Source organism: Cetorhinus maximus, chromosome 10 (assembly GCF_964194155.1).
Source record: "Cetorhinus maximus chromosome 10, sCetMax3.hap1.1, whole genome shotgun sequence".
Lineage (NCBI taxonomy): Eukaryota > Metazoa > Chordata > Chondrichthyes > Lamniformes > Cetorhinidae > Cetorhinus > Cetorhinus maximus.
Window position 1 is genome coordinate 26,252,067 of NC_135888.1, and position 14,444 is coordinate 26,266,510.

At 47.3% G+C, this 14,444-nt stretch overlaps 1 protein-coding gene across 1 annotated transcript in view; it reads left to right on the forward strand.

Moving 5' to 3' along the window:
- Positions 1-2,520: 2,520 nt before the first annotated feature.
- vav2 (vav 2 guanine nucleotide exchange factor) overlaps positions 2,521-14,444 on the forward strand; it is a 200,422-nt gene continuing 188,498 nt past the window's right edge. The window contains exon 1 of the mRNA XM_078551281.1: positions 2,521-3,460. Coding sequence (XP_078407407.1) covers positions 3,257-3,460 — 204 coding nt within the window. The 5' untranslated portion in view covers positions 2,521-3,256. The remainder of the gene's footprint in view (positions 3,461-14,444) is intronic.

Genomic DNA, 14,444 nt, shown 5'->3' on the forward strand with positions numbered 1-14,444 from the left:
GCTATTTCATCTGTTTAGCTATCTTCTCAAATGAAATAAAGAATGCTTCCACATCACTTTCCTCAAACTTTGGAAGAGCTTGTACACATTTAAACATCTCCTCACTGGGTTCTGATCTGGAAATAAGTTCTTCCTCACCTACTGATGTCTCTTTTTTAACTGCTTGCATTTTAAGCTGGAATTTTCTCTTTTTTTCCCCTCTTTCTTCCTTTTCTAACCTCACCATTTCTAATTCCCTTTCTTGTTTTCTTTCTCTCTTCTGCCTTTCTGTCTGTTCTCTTTGAAATGTTCTTTCTTTTTCCTTTACTGCAGCCTTTAGTTGCCATTTTTTCAGTTCCTTTGCTTGTTCAGGTTCAAGCTTCTTCATCTCTAACTGAAGTCCCATTACCTCCAGCTGTGACTCACCAGTGTCAGGTATCACTTCCAACTTTAAATGCTGTGCTTTTACTTCAATTATGTCTGCTTTTTTCGCCCCTGCAGGTAACCCCAATTGTAATTTATCTACCAATTCCATTAACTTAACTTTAGTTACCTTTTGTAAACCAGCCAAAGTTATAACTTCAACCCCCAGACAATTCATACCAACTGCAAAAGCCACATTGCAGTCTCACCACTTCAAAAAAAAACCTCACACCAACTCCTGAATTCAAAGCACTTCTCATTCTCATTGCCTTAAGATTCACCAACTCCAGCCCAATCAAGGAATCTCAAATATATCCTGGACAAGCCCCCAACTTTGTTATGGCACAGCCGATGGTAAATGCTGAGCTGCTCAAATCTCAGACGGAAACTTAAAACAATTGCCACAAATTGTTTTACAATTTGTATAAATTTTGAGATGCGTGCCTTGAATTCAGTAGTAATAAGACCACGAAGTCTTATAGGTTTCTTACAAAACTAAATTAAATCTTTATTAATAGAAGAAATGATTTTAAATACATACATAGATCTACCAATTACTACTATGATAACTTCTAAATCCCCTAACTAATCTAACTCCCAGTTACACTTTCGTTAAGGCAACAGTAAGATACATAGATTTTAAAAGACCTTGGCAAAGAAACATGACACCCTGAACAATCCAATTCAAAGTGAGTTTTCTTAACTTCAGTTCTTTGTAGACAGCAGCTTGAGGCTTAGATGCTGAAGGCTTTTCACACGTGTTAGATCTTAGAATTCCTACCCTTACACACAGCCTTTGCTCATTTATACATATTTTCCCCTTTGAATGCAAATTCCCATTGTTTCACTATGTCTTTGGACTTTCTACTAATAAGTCTCTCATTGTACCAAGTTTACCAGTAATCTTTGGGAAAAATAAACACACTGTTTCTTAACTTCCCCTGGCTAGGTGTAATATTTCACTTCCTCCCTTTGAATCCAAACTAGTCTGGTTTATTTAAAATGCAAATGTTCCCTTTACCTCTTACATTCTACAACTTCCCCCCATGTTTACCTACTTAACATTTCAAACCTAGCTTATCTTCTGATACATCAAAGCTTTCAGACCAGCTGCCTTTAATTTAATCAAGTCACACACAGACATAGACCCATAGACGTAGGCCCCACTTTACTCTACTTTACAATAAATTCTAATAACAATATAAGAATTATTACATCTTCCTGACAGCAGCAAGTGATCATAAGGACATAATTAGGAACGGGAGTAGGCCATTCGGCCCATCGAGCCTGCTTTGCCATTCAATAAGATCATGGCTATTCCACTTTCCTGCTTGCCCCCATGACCCTTGACTCCCTTGTCAATCAAAAATCTAACTCAGCCTTCAATTAATTCAGCCTCCACTGCTCTTTGGGGAAGAGAATTGCACAGATGAATGACCCTCTGAGAGAAGAAATTCCTCCTCAACTCTGTTTTAGATGGAGACCCATTATTTTTAGACTGTGTCCCCTAGTTCTAGTCTCTCCCACAAGGAGAAACATCATATCAGCATCCACCCTGTCAAGTCCCCTCAGGTTCTTATATGTTTCAATAAGATCACCTCTCACTCTTCTAAACTCCAGTGGGTACAGGACCAACCTGCTTAACCTCTCCTCATAAGACAAACCCCCTCATCCCAGGAATCAGCCGAGTGAACCTCTAAACTGCTTTCAATGCAAAGAAAGAGGAAACCAAAACTGTACACAGTTCTCTAGGTGAGGTCTCATCAACACCCTGCACAATTGTAAAAAAACTTCCCTATTTTAATACAAAAACAAAAATAGCTGGAAAAGCTCAGCAGGTCTGACAGCATCTGATTTCCAGCATCCGCAGTATTTTGCTTTTATCCCTATTTTAATACTTCATCCCCCTGGCAATGAAGGTCTTGATTTTGAAAAGAGAATTGAATTTTATCCGGAAGAAAAAAAAAGTGCAGGGCTACGGGGAAAAGGCAGGGCAGTGTGAGGAACTTGTCCACTTGCAATGGCAGAGAGCTAGCACAGTCAGGGAGGGCTGAAGGGCCGGCTCCAGCGCTGTCACCAATCAGAGCTGCTCGGCGGTCTGGGGGAAGCTGATGGAGCCCAACTCAATCACAGCACCGAGCGCAGCTGCGCAGTGCGGGGCGCGCCCCCGCTGCCCGGCCCGCGCACGGGGACGTGCTCGCTGTTTGCTCGTGCCCGCAAACCATTCTCTGTGCTGGAGCGAGTGGCGGGGCTCGGATACAAAGTTACAGAACGAGCGGCGGCGGCGACGACGACATTGTATCCGCCACAGAGTGAGGCTCGGTCTGGAGACGCCGCTGGACGGAGCCGCTTCCTCCCTTCAGGGTCTATGGGAAGAAGCCCAGCCCCGGCCCGGGACCCTTCTCCAGCCCGGCAAGCTGCACCCTGAGCCCCCGTTCCCAGCAACGTTTCAGCGGCAGCGACTCCCGGACACCCACCTACCGGTGGATGTGTCTGAGCTTCAACTCGGACTCGCCTCTCACTTCACCCACCCAACCCCCGACTCAGCCCCTGCACGCACCCTCAGCCCTTAGTACCCACCCTCAGCCCTTAGTACCCACCCTCAGCCCTTAGTACCCACCCTCAGCCCTTAGTACCCACCCTCAGCCCTTAATACCCACCCTCAGCCCCTGCACCCACCCTCAGCCCTTAGTACCCACCCTCAGCCCCTGCACCCACCCTCAGCACCCTCCCCAACCCCTGTACCCATCATTGCTCCCTGTGCCCACGTTTGTCCCTTGGGTCTGCACTCATTCCTGGGCCCTCCTTCACCCCATTCTCCCTATTGCTCCTTACCCCACCCCCCAACTGCAGAATGGAAGAGTGGAGGCAGTGTGGACGCTGGCTCATCGACTCCAAGGTGTTGCCCCCAAATCACCGCGTAGTGTGGCCAGCAGCTCAGGTCTTTGACTTGGCACAGGCTCTGAGGGATGGAGTCCTCCTGTGCCAACTCCTGCACAACCTGAGCCCAGGATCAATTGAACTCAAGGACATCAACTTCAGACCTCAGATGTCACAGGTAAGAGTGGCTCAGGGGAGTGAGGGGTAAGGGCGGTGTACACAGTTTGGAGGCAGCACGAGTGTGTGTGTGTGTGGGGCAGTGGGTATGGGTGGTGGGTAGGAATGGAGGTTGGTCTCTGGGGAGCAGAGCCTGAGTTGAAAGGAGGCTCAGGGCAGCAAACAGCAGTGACCCCGAGCTCATCTCTTCAGCAGTTGATGGGATTTCAGACGGGACTCTGTGTGACTTTGGAGCAAAAATCACTTAGAAAGGCTGGAACCAATCACAAGGAAAATGGCCAACTGACCCAGTGTCAACCCTGAAAGAGATTCAGGAAACTTTGAGATGCAGAATTTGGGCATGTGATGCCTTTGATCACTGTGTCAGTTCAGGTCTCTGCATCAGTGACTTGGTCTCTGATCCTGGGTCAGTCGGTGCCTCTTGTGGCAATGTGATTTATCCATTGATTTTCAGCATCGATTGATTAAATTTTGATGCATCAATGAATGGCTGAAAGGGATCAGTTTTTTAGTTAAGTGCTTTATATTGCACTATAATGTCAAGTGCCAGAATTTAATCTTCATTCCTTTGCTTGTTAATTGGCTACTTAGTGGTTGAAACTGGGAGAAGGCATTTCAATAATTGCTATTGATAATAGGCTTGTTTGTAATGGGAGCTGCGCTCTACAGCAAGGTGTCATTCTGTAATGGGGATGCTGTTGAATGGGTGGTCTGTTAGGGGCACTCTGTAATGGGGATGCTGTTGAATGGGTGGTCTGTTAGGGGCACTCTGTAATGGGGATGATCTGTTGAATGGGTGCTCGGTTAGGGGGCACTCTGTAATGGGGATGCTGTTGAACGGGTGGTCTGTTGGGGGCACTCTGTAATGGGGATGCTGTTGAACGGGTGGTCTGTTAGGGGGCACTCTGTAATGGGGATGCTGTTGAACGGGTGGTCTGTTAGGGGGCACTCTGTAATGGGGATGCTGTTGAATGGGTGGTCGGTTAGGGGGCACTCTGTAATGGGGATGCTGTTGAACGGGTGGTCTGTTAGGGGGCACTCTGTAATGGGGATGCTGTTGAACGGGTGGTCTGTTAGGGGGCACTCTGTAATGGGGATGCTGTTGAATGGGTGGTCGGTTAGGGGGCACTCTGTAATGGGGATGCTGTTGAACGGGTGGTCTGTTAGGGGGCACTCTGTAATGGGGATGCTGTTGAACGGGTGGTCTGTTAGGGGGCACTCTGTAATGGGGATGCTGTTGAATGCGTGGTCTATTAGTGGAGCGCCCTCTGGAATGGGGCATTCCACCAGTTTCCCAGTGATTGTCCTTGGTACCTGAGCATGAGAGATTGTTTCACCTTGTGTCAGATGTAAAACCTGTTGTTGACTAGAGCGAAGGGGATTGGTTTGCTGGTTTGATGTCGGATTGCTCTGAGGATTTGTTGGGTGTAGTTTCATCACCTCTGACCTTTCAATATCGGGGTCCCGTGGCAGATCACCTCTCAATTCAGGAACGATGCACCGCCTGGGAAAGTTGCTCAGTAACGTTACAACATCTGGCAGCATGAGACGAACCGTGACGGAGTGAGATGTGTCATGACAGATGAAGTTCAATCTTTGTTTGTCCTCAGTTCAAAGGGCAGTTAACTGGTGAATATGACAGAGAGATTGAGAGAATCTGTGACTGGTAAACCATTCGGGTTAAGATCTGTACTCTAATCCTTTCTGAAAAATTTTGATCTTCCTCAATGAATGTCATGATCGTTTATCAAGAGGAAGTGTATAACATGGGGCTACAGCACTGGTGGGGACAGGTTTGTCACTGTATAACACTGGGGTACAGTACTGATGGGGACAGGTCTGTCACTGTATAACACTGGGGTACAGTACTGATGGGGACAGGTCTGTCACTGTATAACACTGGGGTACAGTATTGATGGGGACAGGTCTGTCACTGTATAACACTGGGGTACAGTACTGATGGGGACAGGTCTTTCACTGTATAACACTGGGGTACAGGGCTGGTGGGGATGGCTCTGTCATTGTATAACACTGGGGTATGCACTGGTGGGGGTAGCTCTGTCACTGTATAACACTGGGCTGCAGTAGTGATGGGGACAGGTCTGTCATTGTATAACATGGGACTACAGTACTGATGGGGACGGCTCTGTCACTGTATAACACTGGGGTACAGTACTGATGGGGACAGGTCTGTCACTGTATAACACTGGGGTACAGTACTGATGGGGGACAGGTCTTTCACTGTATAACGGGTACAGTACTGATGGGGGACAGGTCTTTCACTGTATAACACTCGGGTATAGTACTGATGGGGACAGGTCTGTCACTGTATAACATGGGACTAGAGTACTGATGGGGACGGCTCTGTCACTGTATAACACTGGGGTACAGTACTGGTGGGGACTAATCTGTCACTGTATAACATTGGGGCATTGTACTGGTGGGGACAGATCTTTCACTGTATAACACTAGGGTACAGGACTAGTGGGGATTAATCTGTCACTGTATAATACTGGGGTGCGCACTGGTGGGGACAGGTCTGTCACTGTATAACACTGGGGTTCAGCACTGGTGGGGACAGGTCTGTCTCTGTATAACACTGGGGCACAGTTCTGTGGGGACGGGTGTGTCACACTATAACACTGGGGTACAGTACAGTTGGGGACAGATCTTTCACTGTATAACACTGAGGTACAGGACTGGTGGGGACTAATCTGTCACTGTAGAACACTGGGGTGCACACTGGTGGGGACAGGTCTGTCACTGTATAACACTGGGGTACAGTACTTATGGGGTCAGGTCTTTCACTGTAGAACACTGGGGTACAGTACTGGTGGTGACAGATCTTTCAATGTATAACGCTGGGGTACAGGACTGGTGGGCACTAATCTGTCACTGTATAACACTGGGGTGCGCACTGGTGGGGATGGCTCTGTCACTATAACACTGGGGTACAGTACTGATGGGGACAGGTCTGTCACTGTTTTACACAGGGGTACAGTACTGATGGGGACAGGTCTGTCACTGTATAACACAGGTACAGTACAGTTGGGGACAGGTCTTTCACTGTATAACACTGGGCTACAGTACAGTTGGGGATGGCTATGTCACTGTATAACACTGAGCTACAGTACTGGTGGGGACTAATCTGTCATTGTATAACATTGGGGCATTGTACTGGTGGGAACAGATCTTTCACTGTATAACACTGGGGTACAGGACTGGTGGGGACTAATCTGTCACTGTATAACACTGGGGTGTGCACTGGTGGAGACAGGTCTGTCACTGTATAACACGGGTACAGCACTGGTGGGGACAGGTCTGTCTCTGTATAACACTGGGGCACAGTTCTGTGGGGACGGGTCTGTCATACTATAACACTGGGGTACAGTACAGTTGGGGACAGCTCTGTCACTATAACACTGGGGTACAGTACTGGTGGGGACAGATCTTTCACTGTATAACACTGGGGTACAGGACTGGTGGGGATGGCTCTGTCATTGTATAACACTGGAGTACAGTACTCAGGTCTTTCACTGTAGAACACGGGTACAGTACTGGTGGGGACAGATCTTTCACTGTATAACACTGGGCTACAGTACAGTTGGGGATGGCTATGTCACTGTATAACACTGAGCTACAGTACTGGTGGGGACTAATCTGTCATTGTATAACATTGGGGCATTGTACTGGTGGGGACAGGTCTGTCACTGTATAACACTGGGGTACAGTACTTATGGGGTCAGGTCTTTCACTGTAGAACACTGGGGTACAGTACTGGTGGTGACAGATCTTTCAATGTATAACACTGGGGTACAGGACTGGTGGGCACTAATCTGTCACTGTATAACACTGGGGTGCGCACTGGTGGGGATGGCTCTGTCACTATAACACTGGGGTACAGTACTGATGGGGACAGGTCTGTCACTGTTTTACACAGGGGTACAGTACTGATGGGGACAGGTCTGTCACTGTATAACACGGGTACAGTACAGTTGGGGACAGGTCTTTCGCTGTATAACACTGGGCTACAGTACAGTTGGGGATGGCTATGTCACTGTATAACACTGAGCTACAGTACTGGTGGGGACTAATCTGTCATTGTATAACATTGGGGCATTGTACTGGTGGGAACAGATCTTTCACTGTATAACGCTGGGGTACAGGACTGGTGGGCACTAATCTGTCACTGTATAACACTGGGGTGCACACTGGTGGGGACAGGTCTTTCACTGTAGAACACTGGGGTACCTTACTGGTGGGAACAGGTCTGTCACTGTTTTACACAGGGGTACAGTACTGATGGGGACGGGTCTGTCACTGTATAACACGGGTACAGTACAGTTGGGGACATGTCTTTCACTGTATAACACTGGGCTACAATACAGTTGGGGATGGCTTTGTCACTGTATAACACTGGGGTACAGGACTGGGGGGGACTAATCTGTCACTATAACACTGGGGTGCGCACTGGTGGTTACGGCTCTGTCACTGTATAACAATGGGGTACAGTACTGATGGGGACAGGTCTTTCATTGTATAACACGGGTACAGTACTGTTGGGACAGGTTTGTCACTGTAAATCTGGGGGTGGCATTAATTTGATTTTCTCAGTGTTTTCTGCAGTTGGCCAGTTCAGCATTTTCTTGTCTTGTTCGTTCAGGACTATGTTGCCCGTTTGATTAACTTTTGCCCATGACAGTAGCAGAATCCTGGGACATGAACAGTGTCAGAATGGGCTGTTGGCTGTCCATTAGGAATGATGATGTTGTGAGATTGGGAGTGAGGAACCTAAAGTTGAGCTTGTAAGTGGCACTCTGGGAAACACTGATCAATACAGGTGGGAGATGGGAAGGTTAAACCTGGCCTGCTGTCAGTGAAGGTCATTATTAAGTTGGCGTTGAGAGTTGAGGAGAGACGGACTGCCAGTTCCCACTGATGCTGCCCCTGTGCTCAGGTACCCAGGTATTATGGGCGCTCCTTTGACCACTGCTGTTAATTTGCAAGTGATCTGAGGAACAGCTCTATCCGAAACAGTGAAGGCTGGGTCTAAGGTTAGAAGCTGCGCCTTTTGATGGGAGAGTGCTGATCAAAGATCTCCAGTGATTCGGTCACTACATATTGGGACTGCTTCTTCCCTCCTTCTTTCCTTTCACCCCTGTGTTGTGATACAGTGGCTTCCTCTAGCCAGCCAGTCACTCACTCCCATGACCAGTCTCCATGTATTTCTCTGGACTGATGTGTCAGTGCATACTCCACAGTGGAGGCTTCACAGTTGTGCGAAACCCTGCACTGATATAGTTTACAACTCCCCCTCACTCCACGCAAACTCCAGCAGGGCCGTTGAGTGGTTGGTAATTGTGGTGATTCCTCCCCAGCCCAAGGCCACGAAGGCTGCTTCTCTCACCCTGATCTATACTGCCTTTAATCAGCTAATCCAGCACAGGTCTTGATTTGATCACAGGAATAGCATCTTAAATTTGCAGACCCATTAGTTTGAAATGAGGACTAGGAGATGTGGATCACGATGTTACACAGGATGGGTGGTCACAAGACTCTGGGTTCATTTGGAGGACACAGGCGACCTTTACACAGGGACCATGAATGGCCTGTTGTACTGAGTTCTGAGGTATGTGTACCTTTAAGAACACTGCAGAGCAAATTATTGCTCATATCAGGAAAAGCTTTGCCTAATAAACTGTTTGATTTGTGAAAAAAATAGTTCCTGTCTAAATTGCCTGCAATTTCTTTAATAACTGATCTGCTGTAACTGTAAGATTAATAATTAATGTTAACCTTCTGTAAAGATCTTTTATATTCCCTTTGAGCAGCTTGGCCATTATCAGATTGAAAATGTACCTCAAAGTTGTTGAATTTTTAAACCAGCATCCGCGGCCATTATTGCTTTCGTTATGACCTGTACACGTCAAACTTGCATCTCTATGGGGCCACACTGAACTCAAGGGATTGAGAAATCATCACACTTATAGCTTGAGGAAACAACCTGGCGGGGTCACTGTGCACACTGAGGTACAGGACAGGTGGAGATAGGCCTGTTACTGTATAACACTGGGGTACAGTACTGGTGGGGACAGGTCTGTGATTGTATAACAGTGGGGTACAGGACTGGTGGGGACAGGTCTGTGACTGTATAACACTGAAGCACAGTACAGGTGGAGACGGGTCTGTGACTGTATATCACTGGGGTACAGTACTAGTGGGGACAGGCCAGTCACAGTATAACACTGGGGTACAGGACTGGTGGGGACAGGCCTGTCACATAGAAACATAGAAAATAGGAGCAGGAATAGGCCATTTGGCCCTTTGAGCCTGCTCCGCTATTCATTATGATCATGGCTGATCATCCAACTCAATAGCCTGCTGTTGCTTTCTCCCCATATCCTTTGATCTTTTTCGCCCCAAGAGCTATATCTAACTCTTTCTTGAAAACATACATTGTTTTGGCCTCAACTACTTTCTGTGGTAGCGAATTCCACGGGCTCACCAGTCTCTGGGTGAAGAAATTTCTCCTCATCTCAGTCCTAAATGGTCTACCCCGTATCCTCAGACTGTGACCCCTGGTTTTGGACTCCCCCACCATCGGGAACATGCTTCCTGCATCTACCCTGTCTAGTCCTGTTAGAATTTTATAGGTTTCTATGAGATCCCTCCTCATTCTTCTCAACTCCAGCGAATATAACCGACTCAATCTCTCCTCATATGTCAGTCCCGCCATCCCAGGAATCAATCTGATAAACCTTCGCTGCACTCCCTCCATAGCAAGAACATCCTTCCTCAGATAAGGAGACCAAAACTGTGCTCACTATTCCATGTGTGGCATCACCAAGGCCCTGTATAATTTCAGCAAGACATCCCTGCTCCTGTACTCGAATCCTCTTGCTATGAAGGCCAACATACCATTTGCCTTCTTTACCGCCTGCTGCACCTGCATGCTTACTTTCAGCGACTGGTGTGCAAGGACACCCAGGTCTCGTTGCACGTTCCTCTGTCTCAATTTATAGCCATTCAGATAATAATCTGACTTCCTGTTTTTGCTACCAAAGCGGATAACCTCACATTTATCCACATTATACTGCATCTGCCATGCATTTGCCCACTCACAGTATAACATTGGGGTACAATACTGATGGGGACAGGTCTGTCACAGTATAACACTGGGGTACGGTCCTGATGGGGACAGGGCTGTCATTGTATAACTGATGCACAGTACTGGTGGGGACTCATCTGTCACTGTATAACTCTGGTGTACATTACTGGTGGAGACAGGTCTGTAATTGTGTAAACACTGGGGTACAATACTGGTTGGGACAGGTCTGTCACTGTATTAACACTGGGATATAGTATTGGTGGGGACAGGTCTGTCAATGTATAACACTGGGATGCAATATTGTTGGAGACAGGTTTGTCAATGTATAATACTGGGGTATTGTATTGTTGGGGACAGGTCTGTCAATGTATAACACGGCTACAGCACTGGTGGGGACTGGTCTGTCACTGTATAATACTGGGGCACAGTACTGATGGGGACAGGTCTGTCACTGTATAACATTGGGGTACAGTACTGGTGGGGGCAGGTCTGTCGCTGTATAACACTGGGGTACAGTACTGGTCGGGACAGGTCTGTCACTGTATAACATTGGGGTAGAGTACTGGTGGGGACACTGTAATTATGAATGTGAAAATATATATTTCCCAAAATCTCTGATTTCTAGGATTTTCTGTTAGTTTTGTTTTGTTTATTCCTGGCTGTTTGTTTAACCTAACACAGCATCAAAATACTGCGGATACTGGAAATCTGAGATAAAAGCAACAGATGCTGGAAACGCTGAGCAGGTCAGGCCACGTCTGTGGAAAGGAACAGAGTTATTGTTTTGGGTCGATGACCTTACATTCGAAAGGGCTATCAATCTGAAATATGAACTCTTTCCCTCCTGTGTCTGGCCTGCTGAGTATTTCAGCATCTTTGTTTTTAGTGTTGGTTTGATGTGTTTTTTCCTGGTGCCAGTGGCACCCATCTTCCAGCACTGAACAAAATTCCGCATTTACTGAACCAGGTTCTGGATATTTTTCCTTATTTCAGGCTTGCTTTCCCTGTCCTGTAGATTGTGGCGTGGATGCTGTGACCTGTGACCTTCCTGGTGACACCCTTGTGCTCGTAATTACCCATAATGCCCTGTCAGGTACATCATCTGTCAACTCCCAACTTTCCCAAGTCTCATCTCTCTCCCCCTCCTTCCCTCCACTCACTGCCCCCCGCTTTGAGAGGGTGGGGATGAGATTTCTAGAATGGTGCCCATGTTGTGGGACTTTAGTTTGGTGGTGTGTATGGAGAAGCTCGGATTGCTTTGTGAAAGCACGGAAGGATAAGGGGAGAGGCGCTCAGAATGATGAGGGCTTTTGATGAAGTAAATAAAGAGAAACCATCTCCATTGTCTGGTAGGTCGGTAACCAGAGTGCCGAATTAAAGTAATTGGGGAAAAAAGCCTGAGGTTAAGATGGCAGTTTCTTTTTAGTAGTGAGTAATGATGACCTGGAATGCACCGACTGAAAGTTTGGAGAAAACCGATTCTTTCTGTGCTTTGTGATTCTGTGATTTAATGAACCACTCACTTTTGCTTGTTTGCTGTCCCAGCCGAGGCACTCGATAATGGTCAGGGGCAGCAGCGCAAGCCCCTTCTGTTCTGCTTTGCTCTGCGGGCACTGAGGCTAGAGACAGCTCTAACTGGTAAGCTGGTTGACATCTGCGAACTCACCCACAAACTGGGCTGCAGACTTGGATTTTGCTGTGTTGTGGTGCTCAGCACCAGCCCATGTGCTGACTGAGCCACCAGGGTACCTGAGGTTAGCTTGTAATTTTTTTAGTGAGGGGGACACTGAGAGCTCTTGCATTGGAAAGTAAAATTGCTGCATAATTTATTCTTAAAATATGATGAAATATGCAGTAGTTGGGTTAATGAGGTGTGTTAAAATGGAATGCAGGATATGTAACACTCTTGCTTGATAAATGTTGTATCAGTCCTGAGTACATGCAAGTTCCTGGGTTAAGGAGGAAAAATATTTTAGATTATTTCCTAGTTTTTAAAAGGATTGTTCCCTTCTCCCTAACTCCTGTTCCCACTTCAGCTGCTTGCCTTCTAATATCCCCTCAGTTCCCCACCTCTTCCTTCCTCTTACACAGCTGCTAATGTTCACTGGGAATCCTTGTCATGAACCATGTTCCTGGCCCAAGTGCCCAGTCTTTGTGTGAGTCTAGGTGGCGAATGTTGACAACCATTCCACCATTCTGGATTGTCACACCACATCAGCGGGTGGAAAACTGTCTGATCTTTTTTCCCCCTCGTGACTCAGACTGAGGCTGATTGTACTGTCCCCACACTCTCTGAGATCAACAAATGCAACATGAGCTGGGCATGGAAGCTCTGGTGTTTGGATTGGTGCTACCAGGCAGTGCCTTTATTCAGTGAGCCGTCGCGGGGCTGCTGCACATCTCAAAACCCAGTGGAGGCAATGTGTCCTCTATTTGAGCCCCCAACAGTGGAGGGGTAATCAGAATTTACTGCTGCCCTCGAGCATAGAGAGTGAATTTGGATCAATGACACAAGCTGGCCCAGATTGAAAGGATGGCTTTCAGTGGCTGATCAGCCCCTGACATGAGAGACAAAACCAGGGAAAGGTCAAGCCCTAGGCGACACGCTGAGACAAGGAGAGTGTTGCGAATGTTGTGTTTGGGTTTGAGGATTCCTTTTTGTGTGTTTTTGGGAGAGAGTTATTGGATCAAAGCACAGATTTTGTTTCTGAGAGATGTAGAGATCTGCTTGGGCAGTGGTTGTGAGGAATCTATTTTGGGAAAGCGTACAGTTAGATGATGACAGATTCTGAAAAAGCTGACACCCAGGCAGTATCTGCCTAGGGGTCCAATATGCAAAATAAGCAAACACATTAAAACTGAAATTCACTGACCTCTCCGCAGCTGCCTCAGTCACAGTGAACCATCTGGTGTAGGAGAAAGTCACAGGCAGCAGTGCTCAAGGTGCTGAACTCTGGGAATTAACCTTTAACATGACTGGTTACTGAATAAAAGAAACACAGCAGACACGATGACAGCAACGAAGGGACCTGTACTCGCAGGGCCTGTAACTGCTAAATACTCTCACATATCAATTTTGGTTGCTTGTTTGCCCAATAACCATGTGCAACACTCCCAATGCTAGTACTGAGGGAGTGCTGCACTGTCGGAGGGTCAGTACTGAGGGAGTGCTGCACTGTCAGAGGGTCAGTACTGAGGGAGTGCTGCATTTCAGAGGGTCAGTACTGAGGGAGTGCTGCTCTGTCGGAGGGTCAGTACTGAGGGAGTGCTGCACTGTCGGAGCATCAGTACTGAGGGAGTGCTGCACTGTCGGAGCGTCAGTACTGAGGGAGTGCTGCACTGTCGGAGCGTCAGTACCGAGGGAGTGCTACACTATCGGAGGGTCAGTACTGAGGGAGTGCTGCGCTGTTAGGGGGTCGGTACTGAGGGAGTGCTGCACTGTTGGAGGGTCAGTACTGAGGGACAGCTACACTGTTGGAGGATCAGCGCTGAGGGAGTGCTGCACTGTCGGAGGGTCAGTCCTGAGGGAGTGCTGCGCTGTCAGAGGTGTTTTTATGGAGGCATTAAACAGAGGCCAATTCTGCCTTCTCGGGTGGATTATTTAGTAGAAGAGTAGGGGAATTTTCCTCAGTACCTGGTGAAATTTGATCCCAAAAAATACAGATTAACCTGTTGAAAAGCAGATTGCTGGAAATCCAAAATAAAAACAGAAAATGCTGGAAATATTCAGCAGGTCTAGCAGCGCCTATGGAGAGAGAAACGGAGTTCATGATTCAGATCGATGACCTTACATCAGAAGAGATCGTCAGCCTGAAATATTAACCCACTTTCTTGCTCCACAGATACTGCCTAACCTCCTGAATATTTCCAGCATTTT